At 38.2% G+C, this 20720-nt stretch overlaps 2 protein-coding genes across 2 annotated transcripts in view; one reads left to right on the top strand and one right to left on the bottom strand.

Annotated features, from left to right (window-relative positions):
- Positions 1-6661: 6661 nt before the first annotated feature.
- Positions 6662-8929, bottom strand: LOC148322925 (uncharacterized). The gene is made up of 4 exons (XM_088317581.1): positions 8806-8929; positions 8625-8715; positions 7132-7440; positions 6662-7048 (listed from the first exon to the last, which is right to left on the bottom strand). Exons 1-4 carry the CDS (start codon positions 8806-8808, stop codon positions 6684-6686), a joined length of 768 nt encoding a protein of 255 aa, XP_088173707.1. The 5' UTR covers positions 8809-8929; the 3' UTR covers positions 6662-6683.
- Positions 8930-11067: 2138 nt separating this feature from the next.
- Positions 11068-20720, top strand: part of mgat5b (alpha-1,6-mannosylglycoprotein 6-beta-N-acetylglucosaminyltransferase B) — a 47463-nt gene continuing 37810 nt past the window's right edge. Inside the window, exons 1-2 of the mRNA XM_088317007.1 lie at positions 11068-11427; positions 13261-13373. Of these exons, the coding sequence (XP_088173133.1) occupies positions 11366-11427; positions 13261-13373 (175 nt within the window). The 5' untranslated portion in view covers positions 11068-11365. The remainder of the gene's footprint in view (positions 11428-13260; positions 13374-20720) is intronic.

Genomic DNA, 20720 nt, shown 5'->3' with positions numbered 1-20720 from the left:
TAATTAGCATAAAATAAGCCTGTGGGCAAAAGATAGGAGGAGACTTCTGATACTGTTACATATAAACGATGACCTTCTCCCACTTATCATACTCACACAAATACTGAAATGACATAAACATGTGCCTTTTTGAATATTTCGATAATTCCGCCAGCTAAAATTCACATGGTTTTCAAACATATGGAATTTGTTTTGTTGATTTAACATTTCTTAATTAGGTTCATTTGTGGTACACGTAAAATTTCTCAGACGGTACTCCTCGTAGCTTTGCCCGCTAATAAACCCAATCAGTTTCAAAATATATTATCAAACCACATTATTTTGTAATTGTGCGTTTAGGGGGTTCACACTGTGTGGTATTCAGCTTCTAAAAAAATGTCACTTGTCGGCAGTGGCCGAATTAAAGTGTCTGAAGAATTTCCAAAGAACGCTCACAAAGCTCCGTTTGACCTTTAACGCTGTCAGCGGAATCATGCAATAGAAAAGAATTTCATTAGTTCTCGTTTTTTTTTTTTTTTTTTTTACACCTTTTGAAGTGGGGACCCAACTGATTTCTTGGTTTTCATATCTCACGAACAGAACAATGAGAAATGGAGCTTGAAAATCCGAAGATTCTTCTGACAAGAGGATGTATTCACTGTTTACTTCCATCTTTTTTCATCCTGAGCTGCTGATGTAACATTTACAGTTCCATTGGTTCTGCTGGTCAGGTAAAGGAAAGCTGTGGTGAACGTTTGTTTCAAGGCTCAGAAAGCCTCTTCAAACCAGGTTCAGCTGAGGTTTTCCAGACTACATGTCTGCTCTCTCCTTTGGAAATTGATCTATTTCACATTATGGCTACTTATCCAGTCCTTACTTGTCTCATTTTTAGACAATGTATTGTTCCAGTTTACTGTCTGCACGTTGTGTCCTGGCATGCGTGAACTGGTGTGACTGTGCAATGTTCGCCTATTGCTGAAAAATGCGATTTTTTCTGTTTGAATGATCAAGGTTTGTTCCGGTGAAATTTCATATTTAATAATGGCCATGGTTTGTCTAATGTGTGACACACTGCATATGCTCTAAGTCAGGGGTCTCAAACTCGCGGCCCGCGGGCCATTTGCGGCCCGCGGGATGATAGTTTGCGGCCCGCGGGATGATAGTTTGCGGCCTCCGCCTTATTATGAAAGTTTAATGTTCGTGCGGCCTGCAAATTTGATATGACTGGCACTTTACAGTATAAAGTGCCAGTCTGTAGTTATAAAGCTTTAATTACAGTGTAATTAAAGCTTTATAACTACAGAAGTAGGCCTACTCATCCCAGAACTATGGTTTATGCTTGGGATCTCTGCTATTTGACAAGATTTTGATTTGATTGACAGGAGACCCATGCGCGAACAGGATGTGCAGTCTGACGGAGCTTTGCATCAGCACTAGCACAGACGGGACTAATTATAAAATGTAGGATTACCTGGTCACAGTGGATAAAATTGAACCGCGGATTATTGTTGGGCACATCTTCAGCTTTAAAACGAGGGTAGGATTGTAATTTTTTTTCGATGTTTTAGTAGGGGTTTGATTGATGAATGTTCCACTCATGTTCAGGACAATTCATGTTCAGAAGAAGATTAAAGAACTGTTAATACAGACATTTGACTCATTATTATTATTATTATTATTATTTATTACTGATTAATTTTCTTATTAATTCCTTATTTATTTTCTTATTAATTCCTTATTTATTTTTAAATTTTATTTTGTGTTAAAAAATAAAAATAAAGACATTTTAGAAGATTAGATTTTTTTTATTTTTTTTCTTGCGGAAAACCTGATGCGGCCCAGCCTCACCCAGAGTCTGCCTCTAGTGGCCCCCAGGTAAATTTAGTTTGAGACCCCTGCTCTAAGTACTGTGGCTGCTATATTATTGAGCTTTGGCAAGGCAAAGCACCTTTATTTACAGTCTAAAGCACATTTCAGTCACGAGGTGACTCGAAGTGCTTCACACGACCAAAAGCACAACACCGAAAAGCATTTAATAGCAGAATAGCTGAAGGCATTTAAAGGCAAAGCAAAGAGGCAAAGTAAAGTAGCTTATTAAAAGAATGTCAAATGACAGTTAAATAGATTACCCAACATAACATTTAAAGATGTTTGATTGGTTGTTTATTTAATCAGCTTTAATAAAAGACCAGTCAATGCAGAATTTTTCAAGAAAACAAAACAATGGAAAAGTAGAATGAAGCGTACATTTACATATAAAAGCCAAGTAAACAAATAAAAAGTCGCATTCTAAAATGATCAAAATACACTCCAGTGAAATTTATTTTAAAAATGCTTCAAAGCCTTTAAAGGGGAAGTCAACCCAAAAATGTTTTTTACAAGAATATGCTCTGTGCAGCCCCACTAGTCAAAACACGGCATTTAATTAATTGTTGTGTTTGGGGAAGATGAGTCAAGCAATAAAATGCACATATTTTTAGCCATCTAAGGGCAATTTTGTTACTTCTGCCCACTGAAAATGACCAGCTATCATTTTCAGCTTCAGAAAACAGGTCAGCCATGATTGGTCATTACTTGAGTCCCGAGCAACTGTGATGTCATTTTCAGTCGACAAAAGTGACAAAATGGCCGCCGCCTGAGGTGGCTTAAAAAAAAAAAAAAAATCAAATAAAATCAAATAAAACGGGTAGATTTTGCTGCTTAATTCGTATTCCACAAAGGCAATATTAATCTGAATGCCATATTTGGACTAGTGAAAGCGCATAGAACATTTGATTGCAAATATTTTGGGGGGTTGACTTCCCCTTTAATCCAAGATAAGTGGTGGGGGACAGCATCGTTGTTTGTAATTCATATTTCCAATGCTTGCCTTTCACTCCGGACAGTTTGTGTTTGTTCATATTTTGTTTTATTTATTGTTGTTTTTTTAACAATTCCAATTCAACATCTAATTAAAAAAAACCGAGTACTATGTGCTGCTGTAAAATTTACATTCTTCTTTCTTTGTGTGAATCACATTGACATTTTAGACACCCAATATTTACATTGTGTAGAAAAGTGGCGCTTAAGTGGAAAAACAAGCCACAATTTTGTGGAAGAAATAACTGTGAGGACTGAGCTTGGATTGAAATTCTCTCCAGGGGTTCAGATTGACTTCTTCATTTGCAACTTAGCATATTCAACAGTCTGAGTAAAAGTAAATATTAATTCCCAGGACAATCTCATCAAATCGCCTCTTTTCTCAATTAGCATAGACAGAATTCGCCTCTCTGGATTCGAGGAAGTGTGGAGGCTCTTCAAGGTGAATTTGTTTGAAGACGACTGGAAAATAACCTCTGGCTTCCGTCAACCTTGGAGATATTTCACTTGGCGTTTGCACAAAATGTTAAGGAGAAAGAATTGTTCATTGACATAACCACCAGTCTGATAAACACTTTTGTGAAGTTTTCTTTATGAAGCCAAATCATTTTTGTGGTTTGACTGACCACTTTCATTGCTCCCCTTCATCCTCACAGACACGCATTGAATAGAATTCTTTGCTTGATGACGATTCAAATTGGTCCATAACAAGTGCTAGAGTGCTTTTCAAAGCTAAATGTATCTCATTATTTTTCCTTCGATAATCTTGCGTGATGCAAAGAAAAAAAATTGAAGGAGCCAAATCCAGCAAATATAGATATATATATTTTTTTTATAGGTTATCCAGCACTTTCAGTTCACCATGGCAACAGTGTCTTCAAAACATGAGCTCATCTTGGCTGATTTAAAGATTTTTCTTTCGTCACTTGCAATCTTTGTGTCCAGTTTGGACGGACAGTTTTCCTGTTAAGTGTGGAATTGCTCTTTGTTTCATGTTGTGGTATTTTGCTCCATGTTGTCTGATCCTTAGTTTAATAAAATGTATTATGTGCAAAAATTTGGTTTGAGTTTTTAAATGTATTTATTTAGTATTTTATTCTCATCAAAATTTTGCCTGTTGTTGAGGGAAAAACACAAATTAACATTGGAGCAACTATTCAGAAGTGATTAAAACAAATATTTTCCCTTGCATTTGGGATTTATTAATTTTTCCTTTCCTTCAAATATAAAATATGCAGTATCAAGTTTCTTCTCCGCTCCGTCTCCCCCTTTCACTCCGCTCCGAGTATCGACCCGCTTGCTGTGAGGGATAGCGAGCGGAGACCCAACATCCAATCGCCCTTCAATATGCAAATGAGTCAGTGTCAGGTTTCTAACAGCAGTAAAAGAAAATGACCTTTTCAATCTCGGTATTCGTCATAATTGGTGCTGTCAACCGATTACATTTTTTTATTAATTGCAAAAAATCTGTAATTAATTGTGATTAATCACACTTTCTAACTACAATTTTTATAATAGCTTGTAATTAATGTAAAACAACCAAATATTAAGTGTATTTGAAATCAAAGACCGTTCTAATAGTTTTGTTTGATCCTTGAAGACGATCTAAACGCTGTCATCTTTCCAGGCATTTTCCTTCGAAACAATTCTCAAAACTTGCACCACTGTCCTGCTGTGTTGGTTTGCAAGGCTCCGTGGCAACTTGAGCAGGGTGTTTTGTTGAGATGATGTGCTGAAGATAAACAGCTAATATGGTACAGCGTTTATGATACGCAAACTCTTTTTGGAGTGAATAAAACGGAGTTAACTCAGTTAAAATATTTAATTGCGTTATATTTTTTGAAAATGAATCTCAAGCTTTAATTTTGACAGCCCTACTAATGATATAATCAAAACAAGAGTTCATATTTTTCTCAAGAATCTCAACAAGAACAACCAAAACCATCTAACCAAATTCTTGTAACGGTAGCTTATTCTCGTAGAACATGGTGTGCGCTCACTGGCCTGACATGTGTCACCGCATAGGGAGTGACCTGGATCCACTCCCTGCCACAGAATGAGCACAAATTATCTGTGCGTGCAGACCCCTAAATCAAAAATCCCTGCCTCCATCCAACTTCTGCAGTCTGATGATATCATCTGATCTTCACTTTTCCACTCCTGCAAAACTTTCAGAAGACTTGTCCCAACCTTGTGTATCCCATTCTCCTCAGGGACTCAGCCATGTAAACAAGTGAAATTCAATGTCGAGAAAGCTTGCGTTCAATTCTGCTGGTCATTCTGAGATTAATGCAGCATAATGCCCCCTCAAGATTTGTTCCTGCCCCCTCATACATGCCTGTTGAGATCTGGCCTTGGTTCCGTGTATTTTATTCCATTTTTTTATCTCTTTTTCCCTTTGGCGATGTTTGTTCTGAGTATAATTGAAAAGTCATCAATGATATGGTGTATGCAATTATGCACACACACATTCAATGAAACAATCAATCGTCCGTGTAACTGTTTTTGATCTCTATCCTTGTGCACTCTTTTTTGTCACTCTGCTCGAGCACAGCTCCGTCTTCGGCATTCTGCGCTTCGCTCTGCTCTCATCTGTGTCGCGTAGAGTTCAACTGTGCTTTCAGTGTGCCCTCCCTGCAATAATCCAGCATATGTTGGTCCCCCAGCACCACAACAGCGTCCGGGAGAAAAGGGGACAGTTTATCCTCAAACAAAGGATTCATCATTCTGCTCTTTGCAGCTTAACCTTTCTTCGATATCTTGAAGGCAACCAGAGAACATGCTTTGTTTGCTGGATATCAACTTCTGATGTAAGCATCAGTTCAATTTGATTGGCTAAGACCTTCTGCAAAAGGCACGTTTCCCCCGGTGAAAGGCGGCTGACGAAACTGTCTTATTCAGAATACACATTTCTATGTATTCATTTAAATAAAACGTCACTTGTGTGTTGCATAATCAAAATGCATACGTGAGAAGCTTATCATATATTTTTCAGGTTTTATTTTATTTTTGTTTAAACACACACAGATTAAAAAAAATATAGAAATTTGTGTTGTCTACCACAAATAAAAAAATAATCTGAAGTATTTTTATGTATTTGCTGCAAATTGTAGGTACATCGGTTACAAAAAAGTACGAGGTATTTTGACTCACGTAGTTTTAAGAAAATATTTTCTCGTGTATGCAGCTGCAAATTCCGATGGCCAAAGTGAATAAGTTCTGAAAAATGCATCTTTTAAATATTTGAAAATATTTCCAACAAACTACTGATTTTAGACTCTAAATGAAAGTTATTATTATTATTAAAATTATTGTGTATTACTAAAATCACTTTTGAATATTGCAGGCCTTCCCGGTTTCAATCAGAAAATCCTCTATAGTTTAGAACTTGAATGTAATGTAAAAATGTAATAAATACAGGCATACAATTTTATTTATTTTTGTTATTAAAAAAAAAAATAAACCCAATTAATTCATCATCTTACAAATTCATTAATATTCCCCCACCATGCTTCACAATTTGCAAGTGCATAATTAGGTTCCTTTCTGAACTATAGGACAAATATTTTCAACCATTTTCCCACAGAGTTGGGTATTTTTTTCAAAACGGAATGTGGATAAAATGCATACTTTTTCCAACATTTAGGGGAAGGAACTAAACTAAAAGAAAAAATAAGTTTTCAGTATATATTCTGAGACTGCCTCCCTCTGGCCATCTAAAGGAAATCCACATTCTGTAGATGCATATCAGAGCATTGTATTAAAAAAAAAAAAAATAAAAAAAAAAAAATATATATATATATATATATATAATTCACTCACTGGTAAATTCCAATGTGCTTTTATCATGAAACGATACATGTTACCAACATGACGTGGAACATCACACAGATCCACTGACTTTTAAATTTGCTCCCGGATGAATTTCTCGCCTCTTTAACCATGACTACCTTTTGAGTTGACACATATTTCCTCAACTCCGCTATCCATAATGAGCAGTTATAAATATGCTGCCCTGTGCTGTCCTGTGCTTTTATTGTGCTTGCGATATTGTAGCGGCCATATTGGTCGACATCTTCCTTTGAACTTATTGAATTGTTTATCCGCTCTTCCCCCTTGAACCAGTGGATTTCACCCCGGCTGTAAACTCCATGAAACCAGCACTCTGCCATCGACTCATTAATGAAGTAGTTTTGATTTCCAAGACAGCCTGGAGAGATAAACAACCATTAGAAGACTAAAAACAAGGCAGCAGCTTAAACAAATACAAATGATAAAATCTAGCAAGCTCACCTTGTACAGTGATAAAAGTGGTGCTGTAATTTACCCCCACTTGTGAGCGAAATTTGCAGATGTACTTTCCTTGGTGAATGGGCATGAGGTCGAAGAGTGTCAGAGTGAGTTTATGGAGGGATCCGTGCATTTCGTTCTGACACACATCTGCAGAGTCCATTTTGACCTTAGTGTCACAGAATGTTTTATTTTGACCAATCCAGGAAAAAGATTTCACATCCAACAACTCGGGGGAGGTGGCGTCACATGTCAGTGTGACATTGTCCCCACAGTGCGCCACCTTGTCAGGGGTCGTCTTTACGTAAATATCTGCGCTCAGAGAATAGGATAGAAGTCATAAAAAGTCACATTAGAGTTCAATTAAAAACACAAAAGCTTTATGTGTTTTTCATGAGTATGAAAAACTGTCAATATACTAGAGTCACTTCACCCACAAGTGTACGGCCGTGCCATTTGATGTGTCATTATGTTTTCACAAAAATGGTTACTGAGCTAGTGAACACTCATCCAGAGTTTCTAATGAAATCAAATTGACTTTAAATGAAATTCTGGATAGCCCTCGTCCTAAACTTCAATGTAATTTGGATTGGATACAAAATAACAAAAGTGAATTTATCGTGAGTTTGACCCGTTTAAATTTGCCTGTGAAAAGCTATGATGCCAAAAAACGTTCATGTTAACAATTAGTGTTTTTTGTTGATGAGTGGGAGAGTTTGAAAATTAAATGTTGCAGCAAGACAAAACTAAGAGCTTCCGCCCTATATACTGAATAGGAAAGGGAATATAATCCTGCGCACATGGCATCCAAATAATGTTTTATTTTAATTTAATTCATTATTCTCCCTCAAGGGCAAATTCAAATTATTTCACTCGGTTGTATATACTTTGAGTTGCACACCACACACCCATTGAACCAAATCACACATCAAAGGATGCAAGAAGAAATATCAGTGTGAAAGATTCCAGCAAGCACTATTTCACCTCTTAAACTCTCGTTTTACTGTGACATTTCTTTTGATTTCATGAAAGCAACCAGTTACATTGGCATTACATGCGCAGTTTTTAGGCTAAAACTTGAAAAAAAAAACCCAGATTGTGAGGATGTCTCTTGATTCTCTTGTGAACCATCATGTCAGATTTAAAAAAAAAAATAGACTAGTCATGTCATGTTGTCTTCATCAAACATACTGTACATATGCCATCTTCAGGTCAATCGCTTTAGTACAGGATTCAAAGTGAAACTAAGATCAGATCATAAAGCAAAACAAGATTTTCAATTTTATATATTTTTTTATGTATATATATATATTCCTTATTTTCTTTTTTTCTTTCTTTCTTTTTTTATTATTATTATGTATGTATTTATTTATTTATACAGGCGATTTGGTGGTGTTTTTTTTCTTCTTTTTTTGCGATCCATAGATAAGCTAAGACATATCATTTCGCCTATGCACTGTGTCCTAACATGCATTTCATGTTGGAAAAGCACTCACCCGTAGTGGCAACTGCCACTGTGAACCACATGATGGAAAAACAGTTGAAAACACGTGTCCTCACATCAGAGGAGAAAATCCATCTTTCGATCTGTACAATTGGAGCATTTGTCACATAATAAGTACAGATAGGAAAAAAGCTTGCACTGTTCCAACATGTTTGTTGATGGTCTTGACTCACCATGATGTTTGTCTTAAAACATGTGGAGGTTGTTATTGTTATCCAAGTGAAAGCTTTCTATAGTGTTGCATATATCCACTTAATCTCAGAGAGACCCACGGGTGACTTCGCGGAAGCGTCAAAGTAAAACTTCAGGTGTGGTGTGACGTGTTTGGTTGAACGTGAATGAACATGTCCTGGAATGACAATGGAGGTTAGTGAGTAGAGTGAAAGTCTATTTTCCTGTTCCAACATGTTCACCTGATTGACTATATGGGCACTGCATGCTATTTATATGAACTACAAATGTCGCCAAAAGTGGTGGTACGGCTCTATTAATGAAAGGAAAAACCCACAGTGGTGCCTAAAATAATCAGAATCTGACAAAAGTAATAATAAATAGAAATGTAATGAAAATTAACAAATAAAAATTAAACATTGCTTTTAAATGCACTCAAGAAACATGCCTGGGCAAAAAAAAAAAAAAAGAAAGACTAACTGTTGAACAACCTTTGGAGGCGACTGTGATCAAACGATTTTTGGAACTTTGAGTGAGAATTCTGCACCTCTCAGTAGGCCCACGATGAGAAAACTGCTCCATTTATCCCAGGTTTGAAAGGTGTTTTCTCCAGATAGCATGTTTCACCTTGTTTCACAGATGTTCGATGGGACTTAATAGGAGATCAAACCTCCCAGATGGCCACTTCAGACGAGTCCAGTGATTTTGCTTTTAGACATGCTTGGGTTTTTCTAGCAGTGTGTTTTGGGTCTATATATATATATGTATATATATATGTATATATATATATATATATATATATATATATATATATATATATATATATATATATATATATTTATATATAAGCTTCATCTTATCACCATGAGTCGGCAGTACTGAAAGTTGCAATATGTGATTTGGCCAGTAGGTGGCAGGGACAAACTGTTGCCGGTCCACATTCCACGCGGGCACTCTCCAAGGTTCTACAACTCGATGGATGCATGGAGGTGAAATGCTGTAATCTTAGATAGTTCTTTCTGTATTGATTTTGGCTTTGTAGTGATATCCATCCGTCCATCCACTCGGTTCCTTGCTCAAGAAACGTCCACGGTAGTCTGGAAGCAGAATTGCATCTCTCCAACAACAAGATTATTATTATTTTTTTTCTTTTTCCTCCAAAGCGGGACCCCGTGATTCCAAAACCCAAGTCCTTACAGATAAACTACTGTCGTCGCTAATTTGTAATACTTCATTGACTACAGCATGAATAATAATGCACAGTGGCACTTTCAGAATTCACGCAGCAAAATTTGCGCTGGCATGACTACTTGGCTGTGCATGCGGGAATGAAGCACCTGGGCCCCATGACCACTCCAGAGACCCCAGAAGTAGTCCTCAACATGCAGAGGGGGAGTGGTATTTTTAAGTTTTGACTGACGGCGGAGGACTTATTAGCGCGATGGCCTCACAGTGATGAGGTTGTGGGTTCGGTTTCGGCTTTGGACTTCCTGTGTGGAGTTTGCAAGTTCTCCCAGTGCCTGCGTGGGTTTTCTCCGGGTACTATGGTTTCCTCTGACATTCCAAAAACATGCATGGTAGGTTGATTGGATACCCTGAATTGCGCCTAGGTGGTTAGATAGTTCGTCTTTGTGTCCCCTGCGGCTGGCTGGCAACCAATTCAGGGAGTGCCCCGCAGATAGCTGGGATAGGCTCCAGCACGCCCGCGACACTCGTGAGTAGAAGCGGCTCAGGGATTGGATAGATGAATATTAAATGTGTTTGCACATTTTTTTTCATACATTTTTTAAAAGAATTAATTCTTCAGCTTTTGTTTTGTGTTTGAAATGCTTTTTGTCACCTTGTTTCAGGAACCAGTGTTCACATACATCAGTAAGTATTTGCGGACAATTTATAGTAATTTAACCGCGTAGTTTTGGACATTTTAAGTTATTGAACTATATTTAAATTATTTTTTTTGGAAGGGTTCTTGCTCTTGGGGTTCTTAAAGCGTAGTTGATATTCAACACGGCGTAGTGCTTTCTCACTTAATATGGGACGTAATTAAAGTCAATTTCCCAAATAGGACCCCTTATTATATCTGTTTGTGTGTGATGATTAATAGGGATTAACGCGCCTGCACGTCAGCTGTCCGGGTTGTCTCAGCATCCGTCTCGAATCAACAAATCAGTCGCCTGATTTTTCAATGTGACCCGCTAGATGGCGCCCTCGGCCGTCTTCAACCAGTGTTTTTCTTCTCACGCCAGTCGTGTGCTGTTCATGCCATCCGTTCGCCGCTGTGAGTCGTGGAGCAACAGTACACAGGATGCAGGGCTAACATCCACACAGGTCGCGTGAGGCTGAGAGCATCATCAGCATCATCAACATCAGACAGTCGCGGGACGCATCGGAGGAGGAAGTTGCAACCCGGCGTCGTGTGCACCAGAGCAGACAAGCGTGGAAGTTGGTGTTTTTGGTGACACTCTTCAATTGCTGGCTGCCACTTGCCCGCTTGAAAGTTATGCGTTCGAGTTCTGCGCTCCTCCGCACACACCGCACGGTGAATGGACACGCGTGTGCGCAATGATGAGCAGCGACATTTCCATTATGACGAGGAGATGTCTTCTCACGTACAAACCATTCAGGTAAGCAAAAGCTAATGAACTAATTGCGTGTGCCTGTTTCTTTTGGTTAATGCATCGTTTAGTGTTTGAAATCATCCCTTGAAATTGAAAATAGGTGCCAATTTTAATGATAAAGGCCTAATTTATTTGCAAAGTTTTTTTTTTTTCAAGTTTTATGCAGAAAGGTGACAAATGCTCACGGTAAGAAGCAAATAATTGCAATTAAGGCATCTCTTTGCAGGACTTAAGTATTCATTTGTCTTAAATGTCAGTTAACCTTTTACATTTTAAAAGTGATATTTGAACCTTCCACACGTCGCTTTGTGTAAATAGGCTCGTTACTTTTCCCACCTTCATGGCATGGATGACACCAGGACTAGAAAAGACTTAAATAGAAAGATCAAAGTGCACAAAGGTTGACATTTAGCTTGATTGGTTGACTGGTTGACATCTTGGGGATCCAAACGGCGGCGTGTACCAGGGCGCATTTATAATAATGACAGCAGATTCAACGAAGCAAAAATATTCCCCATCCACGTCCTATAACCAATTTTTATTTTATTTTATTTTTTTAACACTCTAAAGGTATGACGGCATGTTGACTGGTTAGCACGCTGTCGGACAGATGTGGGCAAACTACGGCCCGGGGGCCACATGCGGCCCGTTAAACGTTTTAATCCGGCCCGCCAAACTTGAAAATAATGAAATGAATAAATCTTGTTAATGTTTTATTTTCTAAATACTGTGGTGTGTCAAAGACATATAATTGTTGCAATGATTTTGTTAACTTACATTTAAACGCAAATGTATTTTTCTTTTTCTCCGATGAGGCGAGGTTACCAAAACACTCACATCCATCTGCTCCTGGTCCGGCCCCTCTGTCAAATTTTCGAACCCATTGTGGCCCGCCAATCTAAAAGTGGGAAAAGCAACTTAGAAAATGGATGGATGCTTTAAAAGTGATTGTTGATGAACGCATCTTGTGCCAGTCTAAAATCAACCACCTAAGCTTCCCACCTTTTCCACCTATCCTGAAAAAAGAGAACCCCCCCCCCCCCAAAAAAAAAAACAAATTCAGGTAAAGCAGCCCCCCCCCCCTTAGTTATCAGTTGCTAATAAAACCTGTATTTTATTTATTCGCAACATTACACGGGAACACGATTTGCAGCTTGAGTTAACAAAATAAATGCGTGCAGTGAATTTTTATTTTGTTGTTGGACAAAACACTTCTGTGGTCGGTGAGCATTGACGTGCAAATAGGGCTCACAATGACACCCCTGGGTGCCCCTTCAGCATCAGCCATTGCAAACGTTCACATGATTATAAACCAGCTGGAATGTCACAAGGCAGTTTAGTCGATCACAACTGAGAAGATATTTAATGCGGAATGCCTAAATTTCAACTCATGACTTTTCACTTTCTGTCTGAGTAATTGCAAAAGATTGCTCATTCAAACCTCCGCCAGAGTATGTGCAACATGTCCTTTAATTGTCACTATTCTGCCATATATGCATTCAAGGATGCATCCAGGTTTTAGTCTCAGTGACAATCGTGCCGTTTAGTAAAAGCGTGCAAATCTGTTTTTCAGTCTGAGATGTAATTGGTACAAAACATTTCTTTTCAAGCCTATGAACTTGAGTTTGCACTCTCCCGCAAAGTAGTACGGCTCAGTCAGCTCAGTGGAATTCATGTAATGGGCAAAAAGAACTCACATGCGGGTTGATTGCTATGGTGTAAAAGTTTTACAGTGGACATAAAGTTTGACAGGAAGTAAAATTGCATACTTTCTGTGTACATTTTGTTCCTTCAACTCTGATCTTGTCTCCTTTGTTTTTTTTTCTTCTCTCCTTTCAGGATTTTCGTGGTCGGGATTGGCTTCTTCAGTTTGTGCTTTCTAATGACCTCTCTCGGGGGCCAATTCTCAGCCAAGCGACCATCCGATTCTCCTTTCACCACGCGTGCTGAAGGTAGGCCCGCAGTTCTGCGCCAGTGCTTTTGGCAACGGAGTGGCTGTGGTCCCTGCTGGTAATGGACAAGCAACGTCATGCTGAGACTTGCACGGTGCTTCCTTGATTGCCGCAGAGCAGGCCGGGCGCACACTTTCGCTTTGTTCATCTGGGATCCATCATGTTCATCTTCTGTCCATCAGATCGGTTTGTCTCATTCGAAATAGTCAACATGAGTAGAATCATTTTCACTTTGTGTTCTGTATGACAAGAATGGCGCCTGGTGGAAGGCAATCACGAAAGCAATGGCACTGAACGTTGCCAAAGACGTAGCGGCCATTTTGACACAAGGAGTCAATTGCAGTGATTTAGCAACAGGACACCTGTTATTTTGTAATGTAAAAATTAATACTGTCAAGCGACTACATTTTTTTAAACTAATTAATCGCGAATAATTCCGTAATTAATTGCGATTAATCCCATTTTTCAAGCTTATAACAGGTATTTTCTTGAATAATATTTTGGAATGAACGTGAAACCACCAAATATAAAGTGTATTTTAAATCACTGACTGTTCTAATTGCTTTCTTTGATTCATGAATATGATCTAAATGGAATCTGGCTTTTTTTTTAGAAGCAATTCTAGACGAGAACTTCAACAGTACATTTAGTTCTCTCGACAATCACCACACTCCAGCAACAGTTTGCAAGGCTCAGTGGTAACTTGAGCACGGTATTTTGTTTCGAGTTGATGTGCCAAATATGTACAGCTAATATTTGAATTTGGCTTTGCAAAGTATGCAAATTATTTTTGAAGTAAAAAAAACAGAGTTAACTGAGTGAAAATATTTAATCGCATGATTTTTAAAGAAAATTAATCTAGAGTTAAAGCTTTAATTTTGACAGCCCTAATATAAATGTAATATTTATGTACCAGTCCAGTACAGGTAGTCCTCAATTTATGAATTCTGTTCCTACGCTGGTAATGTAACCTGAATTTTCATGTAAATTGGAATTAACCCTTCCCTAACTCTCTTGACGAATGTTCAAATACACATTTCATACATCATATTAATGAAATAAAATGAATTTAAATAATAAGATACTGACTGTAATACATTATTAATGTGGTGTGTGATTACATATCGTTCCCAAAAGTGACCCGCATGTGCAGAAGAGACGATGTCACTCACGACTCACTTTATGCTCTTAACTTTCAATGGGATTAAAATAAAGTCACATATAAAGTTAGTCCAACAACAATATGCACTCTCCCTCTGCCCACCCTGTGGAGCGCATTTTGGGCTCCGGATGATGGATACATGCAACTTGGTCGTGCTCCAAATCAGATTAAAAAAAAGGAAATCAGATTTGAGCCATTCAGACTGTCATAAAAAAAAAAAAAAATCACATTTGCCTGCAGTGTGAACCTAAAATGCCAGACAAGGCATGACCTTTGTAAACAAGAGTATGTCGTAATTCGAGGACTTCCTCTATTTCTATTATTTCTGTGGTAGATAATGAATTATGTTGTCGTCTGAACAAGAAGAGAGATTGTGTGAGTGATTTTCTTACTTTGTCTCAATCTACATTCATCTGCAAATCCTATAGGCACAGTCATGGAGAAAATCTTTCCAGTAGAGGCAATGTTGGGACCAACTCCATCCATCATTTTCACTTGTAGGTATGCATGGCCATGTTTCCCACGACTGTCCTTTTGTCCACATGACGAGTCCATTCATCCAACCATTACTTGATCGGCTTATCTTGCCAAGCATTCAATTGTGTGCAGACTCTATTAACTTTTATTGAAGATTTTCAGACAGAGGCAATAAATTTAGTTTTACAGGATACTAATAACGCTAGTAAAAAGAAGTTGTGGGTAAAGAGCTCTTTATATTGTGTACCAATATTCAGAATGATCAGATCAGCAGAATCAGAATGCCCTTTATTGCCCCTTCTTCAGTGCAGTGTAATATAAAAAAATAATTCAATTAAATATATCAGTTAAATTAATAAAGGATTAAATAATTAAAAAATAAATGTGAAATCAAATAAATAAAACACATTATGTTGTCGTTCTGCAAGGCAAGGGTAGTTGTGTGCCAGAGCACGGAGATGGCTCTCGGGAAGAAACTGTTTTTCAGTCTGCTCGTCTTTGTTTTGATGCACCTGTGGGGCCTGCCAGAGGGCAACAGGTCGAAGAGGTGTGAGCTGGGGTGAGTGTTGTCCTTAATGATCTTGTGAGCTCTGCTGAGGCACTGGGTCGTGTAGATGTCCGACAGGGAGGGGAGAGGGCAGCCAATAATCCTCTGCGCTGTTTTGACTGTCCTCTGGAGTCTCACTCTGTCTGCCTCAGTGCAGCCGCCATACCAGGTAGAGACACGGGAAGTCAGCAGGCTCTCGATGGACGAGTGGTAGAAGGCCAGCAGCAGGTTGAATTTCCTGAGGACAGGACATTAGACGCTGTTGAATTTTCGGACATTAGTCATTTGCTGCCCATGCATCCATCCATACATCAATTTTCTAGCATGTGAGCTTGCGTAATTCCAGCTAACTTTTGGACGAGAGGGAGGATGCACGCCGGATAAGGCAATACACTCTATGTCACATAAAATCAAATATTTGTGCTTTCTCGCACGGCATGCCATAGACAGCTTTTTAAATCTTACTTAAGCGTCACGGTCTTGCAATCGGAAGTTGTATGTAAATTACACTTATCGCAAAGTCTGCAAAGGGTACACTCTTCCGAATGACATTGACAAGTTACTGCTGACAATCTACCACAACATTAAAATTGCTACTGAGAGAGAAAACTGTTATCTTGCCAAGCACGTTGTCAGTGTTTCCGCTTTTGTGCCTGTGCATATAAATGTCCACAGCCCGAGCCATTTGGGGGTATCGCTGCGAGCTTTTTTTCCGTCCACTGTCTCACCTTTTATCTGTGTCCGGCATGCTGTTGACATGGTGTGATGTTCATGCGGCTGATAGCAGCTGGCAGGAAATTTGTGCGGGGCGCTTCACAGTCCATTTGTCTTTTACTTACCAAATATTTGGCATAATTCACGTGTCGTCATCAGTTCAAGCTTTTTTAACTGATAGTGACAATGCAATTTTCTTGATAATCTACCTCTTGCTTTTAAGTTGTTAGACTCCATTGAAATCTTATCCAATGAGTTCACATGGATGGGTGAATAATTGGTGCAGTGCCATTGAGTGTACTTTTAAGTGTAGTAAGCAGAGGAAGCTCCAGTGATGTGCACTTGGAGTTCTTGCATAAAACAATTCAAAGGTTTTTGCTCATTAATGAAGCCCTGCATGCAGAGTTGTAGAAGAGTGGGTTGCAGACGACAGGAGAGCTGTCTGATTAATTTAGCACTCACACGCTAGAGTCAGGGGAAGGCTTGTTTGGCCTTTAGCTCATTAAAATCAGCCTTACCGCAAGCCATGAAACATCAGTCTATGTAAATCCTCACATGTGCTTAATGTGTGTGCGTGAACATGCGTGAACATATTGGTGAGTGCGCCTTGGTAGCAATGTGCACACATCCAGTACCTATTCAGCGAATAAAACGTCCTGTGGGAAATACGATCAAATGCCAGTCAGATGAAACTGTCCCTTAATCAATTTAATTTGTATTTTTCTTTTGCCAGATTTTGTTCCCCCTTGTTTGTTATGCTTTAACATTTTTGTCAGAATTTATTTGATTTTTTTTTTTTTTTAACATTTTTCACTGCCAATAATGTGGAAAAGAAGCTGCCAAATAGTTCAACCTTGGTTTCATGGCGCCATAACACACATTATGCCAAATGTGTTTGAGGGATTTTTTGTTATGGGCCAATAAAACCTTGGTTGAGCTTTTTGGGCATCATTCTAAAATGTTTGCTTGGCGCAAAAGACAGAGAAGCTTGATGGTGGCAAAATCATGCTTTGGGGCTGTTTTTCTTCTTCTTTGCCCGAGACAAAGGAATTGTGAAATAGCAGTCAGTGTTAGCAAACGATTGTTCAAACTTCTGCTACAAAACAAAAATAAATAATATCTCAGAAGAAGCCTGCCTTTTGAAAAGATGAGAAAAAAAAACAATTGAGTAGCCGATGAGTTTATAGGTCACAATGGAGGAGAAGGTTTTGAAATTATCATGGTCTTATTTTTTTGCTTCACAAAAATTTGACATTTCAACAGTGGTGTGTAGACCTTTTTTTTTTTTTTGTTCACTGTAATATTGTGCTGAGAAATCTTATTTAGTTTGGAAGCCGGCTGGGCTTGGCTCCAACGCCCCCGTAAACCTTAACATGATGAGTGCTATTGAAAATGAAAAAAACATCTATTGAGTTGTACAGTTTATAGGTCACAATGGTATAAAAAAAAAGTTTCGAAATGATTTATCATGGTCTTACTTTCTTATTTCACAAAAACTTGTCCATCCAATAGGGTTGTCTAGACCTTTTTTCACTTTGATGTTCTGCTTCGATATCTTACTTGGTTTGCAAGCCATAAATTCACGATAAGTGATATTGAAAATGTATTGATGAATGGATTTCATGAGAGGGCATAATATTAGAAAAAAAAAAAACTCTCAGTATGATGCAGTTCAAACGTTACTGCTGACACAAACCTCCCCGCGATGACAGATTGGCGGATGAGAGCCGTATCCACTATTAAAATGCCTGTGTTTCCTTTAATACGTTCTCAGGAAGGTACAAGCGACTAATGATGTGAAAAATGAAGAAGGGTGGCACAGGGATACATTTTCTACCAGAGTGGGAAGCATTAAAAGCCAGAGACGTTTGATCCAAGCTATCTGAAAGGCTCCAGAGATGCTTTCTAATAAGCTCTTTGAAGACCACCTTCAGTATGTCCTTTTAACCTGAGGGTCTTGATGCTGCATTGCCTCAAAGGCATAGAATACATAACCTCGAAAATGTACACTAAATGGTTTGCATGTGAAATGTTGCACTCTCTCTCCAGCAACCTTGAGCGTTAATGACCAAAATAAAAAATAAAAAAACGTCTTTAGGTTTCCGCACAGATTTTCTGTTTTGACGAAGGTCTGTGCTCTGCCTAGCTCGTTTCTTCTTTTTTTTTAATTTTTTTATTTTTAATTTTGCTTGAGTATACATCAACCTGAAATTCGTCTATTTTGGAGCTCAACTTGATCTTTCTGGTTTCGTGATTGAGTTGTTCAGACAATGATGGTACTTAATTTTGTGGCTCAGAAATGCACACGGTGCATGAATAGAAACAGAATCGTAGCCATTGCTCTGTTGCCATGACATGAGAATACATCTTTGGAGATGATGAAGCAAAAATTCCAATAAGGCCTTGAAAGTCCCATGCTGATTTTAGAATGTTTGCTGATATTCATTCACAAATGCTCTCTACCCACATAACACGCTACAACGTACACTATTAACTCATTCACTGCCAGCCGAGTTAAAAAAAAAAAAAAAAATGGATCTTTGACGTCTTTCGCCGTCAATGGTAGTAAATGGGTTAAATAAGGTTGGGTATCAATTAAAATTTGCAAAATCAATTCGATTTGATACACAAGGGCCCGCTTCGATTTTCGATTCAGGATTCACTTGATTGTTTTTTGATTCAATCAACAATTTCACGCAATACCAATTTTACTTTCGTATGGAAGACATTCTCAGAACATACTTATATATGTAAGTAGGTGTATTATGTACAAGTATTAATATTTACATCGCGTGACACGTGAAGTCAGGTAAATGTATTGGGGGAAAAAGAGATTATTAAAAGTATCGATATATGGTTTTATGAATCGATATCGAGCGATGAGAAGGAAAGTCAATTTAAATTGATATATAATTTTATTTAAAACAGCCCTACTATTAGAAATACGGCCAATGGAGATTTCTTTGAATATTTGTCAGTTTGATGTCCCACTATTTTTACACCTGACAAAGTTATCACCATCAAACACATGCAGACGGTCTAGACAACAATGCAGATCAGGCTTCACAATTCCAAGTCATGTCTCCTGTGTTTCATGCTGTTTTGTCATGGACATCTTTGTGGCATCATCACTTGACAACACAAAGACCAATTTTTGTCCGTTTGCTTCTTAATGACTTGAACTGCAGGTCTGAGAACATTAAGTGTTGGTTCAGATTTGTGCGCACACGGTGTTGATGTCAGTCGTGCCACTTGTTTAAATTGTCTCCCGAGGATACCAGTGGGAAATGAACAACTTAATTGCCATGCTTTCTGTAAATTAGCTCCAGAACACTTGTCATTTGCATTTTTTGGTGACCATGAAGAAAAAAAATCCCAAAGATGCGATGCAATGTGGCACAACCTATTTCACATTATTGCCTATAAAAAAAAAAAAGTGTCATCAATTGAATGATTTATGACTCCGCATGCTCAGCCGCCATTCAAACAATGTTGTTTGGTTGAGCTGAAAGTGGGTCAGGAAGTTTACGTCAAGTCCTGGTTCAAGTATCATTTGCAATTCTTGTATATTCATTTTGAATGCATGCAATACTTTTTTTTTTTTTTGCTACGCAAATAGGAGATATATTTATGCAAATGATCATCATATTGTCCTGATGTGGCACAATGAGAACACTAAGCGCATAAAAGAGAATGCAACCCATAATAACTCATATCCTCATTGTTTGCTGCGCCACATTGCAGTGAAATGAGTTGCGTTTTGATAGCCTCAAGTTTTATCAGCTGAGCTCTGTGTCTGGACTTTTTTTTTCATTTTTTTCATTTTTTTTTTTTTTAAGATAATGAATCTTCCTGCGACCACCAAGTGACAAATATGATTTCAATTCCATTGTGGATGCCAATAAAATACAACAAACCAATAATGCCGACTCAGCAGCCAACGCCAGCTTTTGATTGAAGCGATTTAAATAGTAGAGCTTGTTTCCATTTTTTGGCTGTCAGACAGAATAAGAGGATGGAGTTGCACAGAAGATAAGGGACAGTCTTTCTCTGCTCTGATAGCTTTGCCATCCGGCACCCCCAGATCTCAATCAGCCTCCTCGGTAATGAATCTTTTAATTAGGAGTGAAATCACAGGAAGAGGTTTAGTTTGGGTGTGTTTGTTAGGACGCTATCCTGATGAGACGGAGACTGCGAGAGGTCGATAGTGTAGCTCTCTGTTTTAAAAACACACAGCCAAGCCATGAAAAATAATGCAATGACATCGTCTTTAGATTACATTTTGTGATGTCACCTTTGAAGTGTTTAATTGCTGAAGATAAAATAATTAATGTTAATAATCATTATGATGCGCTACTGCAAACTATAATGACAATGATGAATGGACATCTAAAATTGTTAAATGAACGTCTTTCTGACAGGGTTGCAATGCAGTGCAGTATTAATT

Source organism: Idiotropiscis lumnitzeri, chromosome 15, assembly GCF_059441095.1.
Source record: "Idiotropiscis lumnitzeri isolate Australia: NSW breed Sydney's pygmy pipehorse chromosome 15, RoL_Ilum_1.0, whole genome shotgun sequence".
NCBI classification, from domain to species: domain Eukaryota; kingdom Metazoa; phylum Chordata; class Actinopteri; order Syngnathiformes; family Syngnathidae; genus Idiotropiscis; species Idiotropiscis lumnitzeri.
The sequence above is the reverse complement of the archived record's forward strand: the minus strand, read 5'-3'. Positions and strand labels throughout refer to the sequence as shown.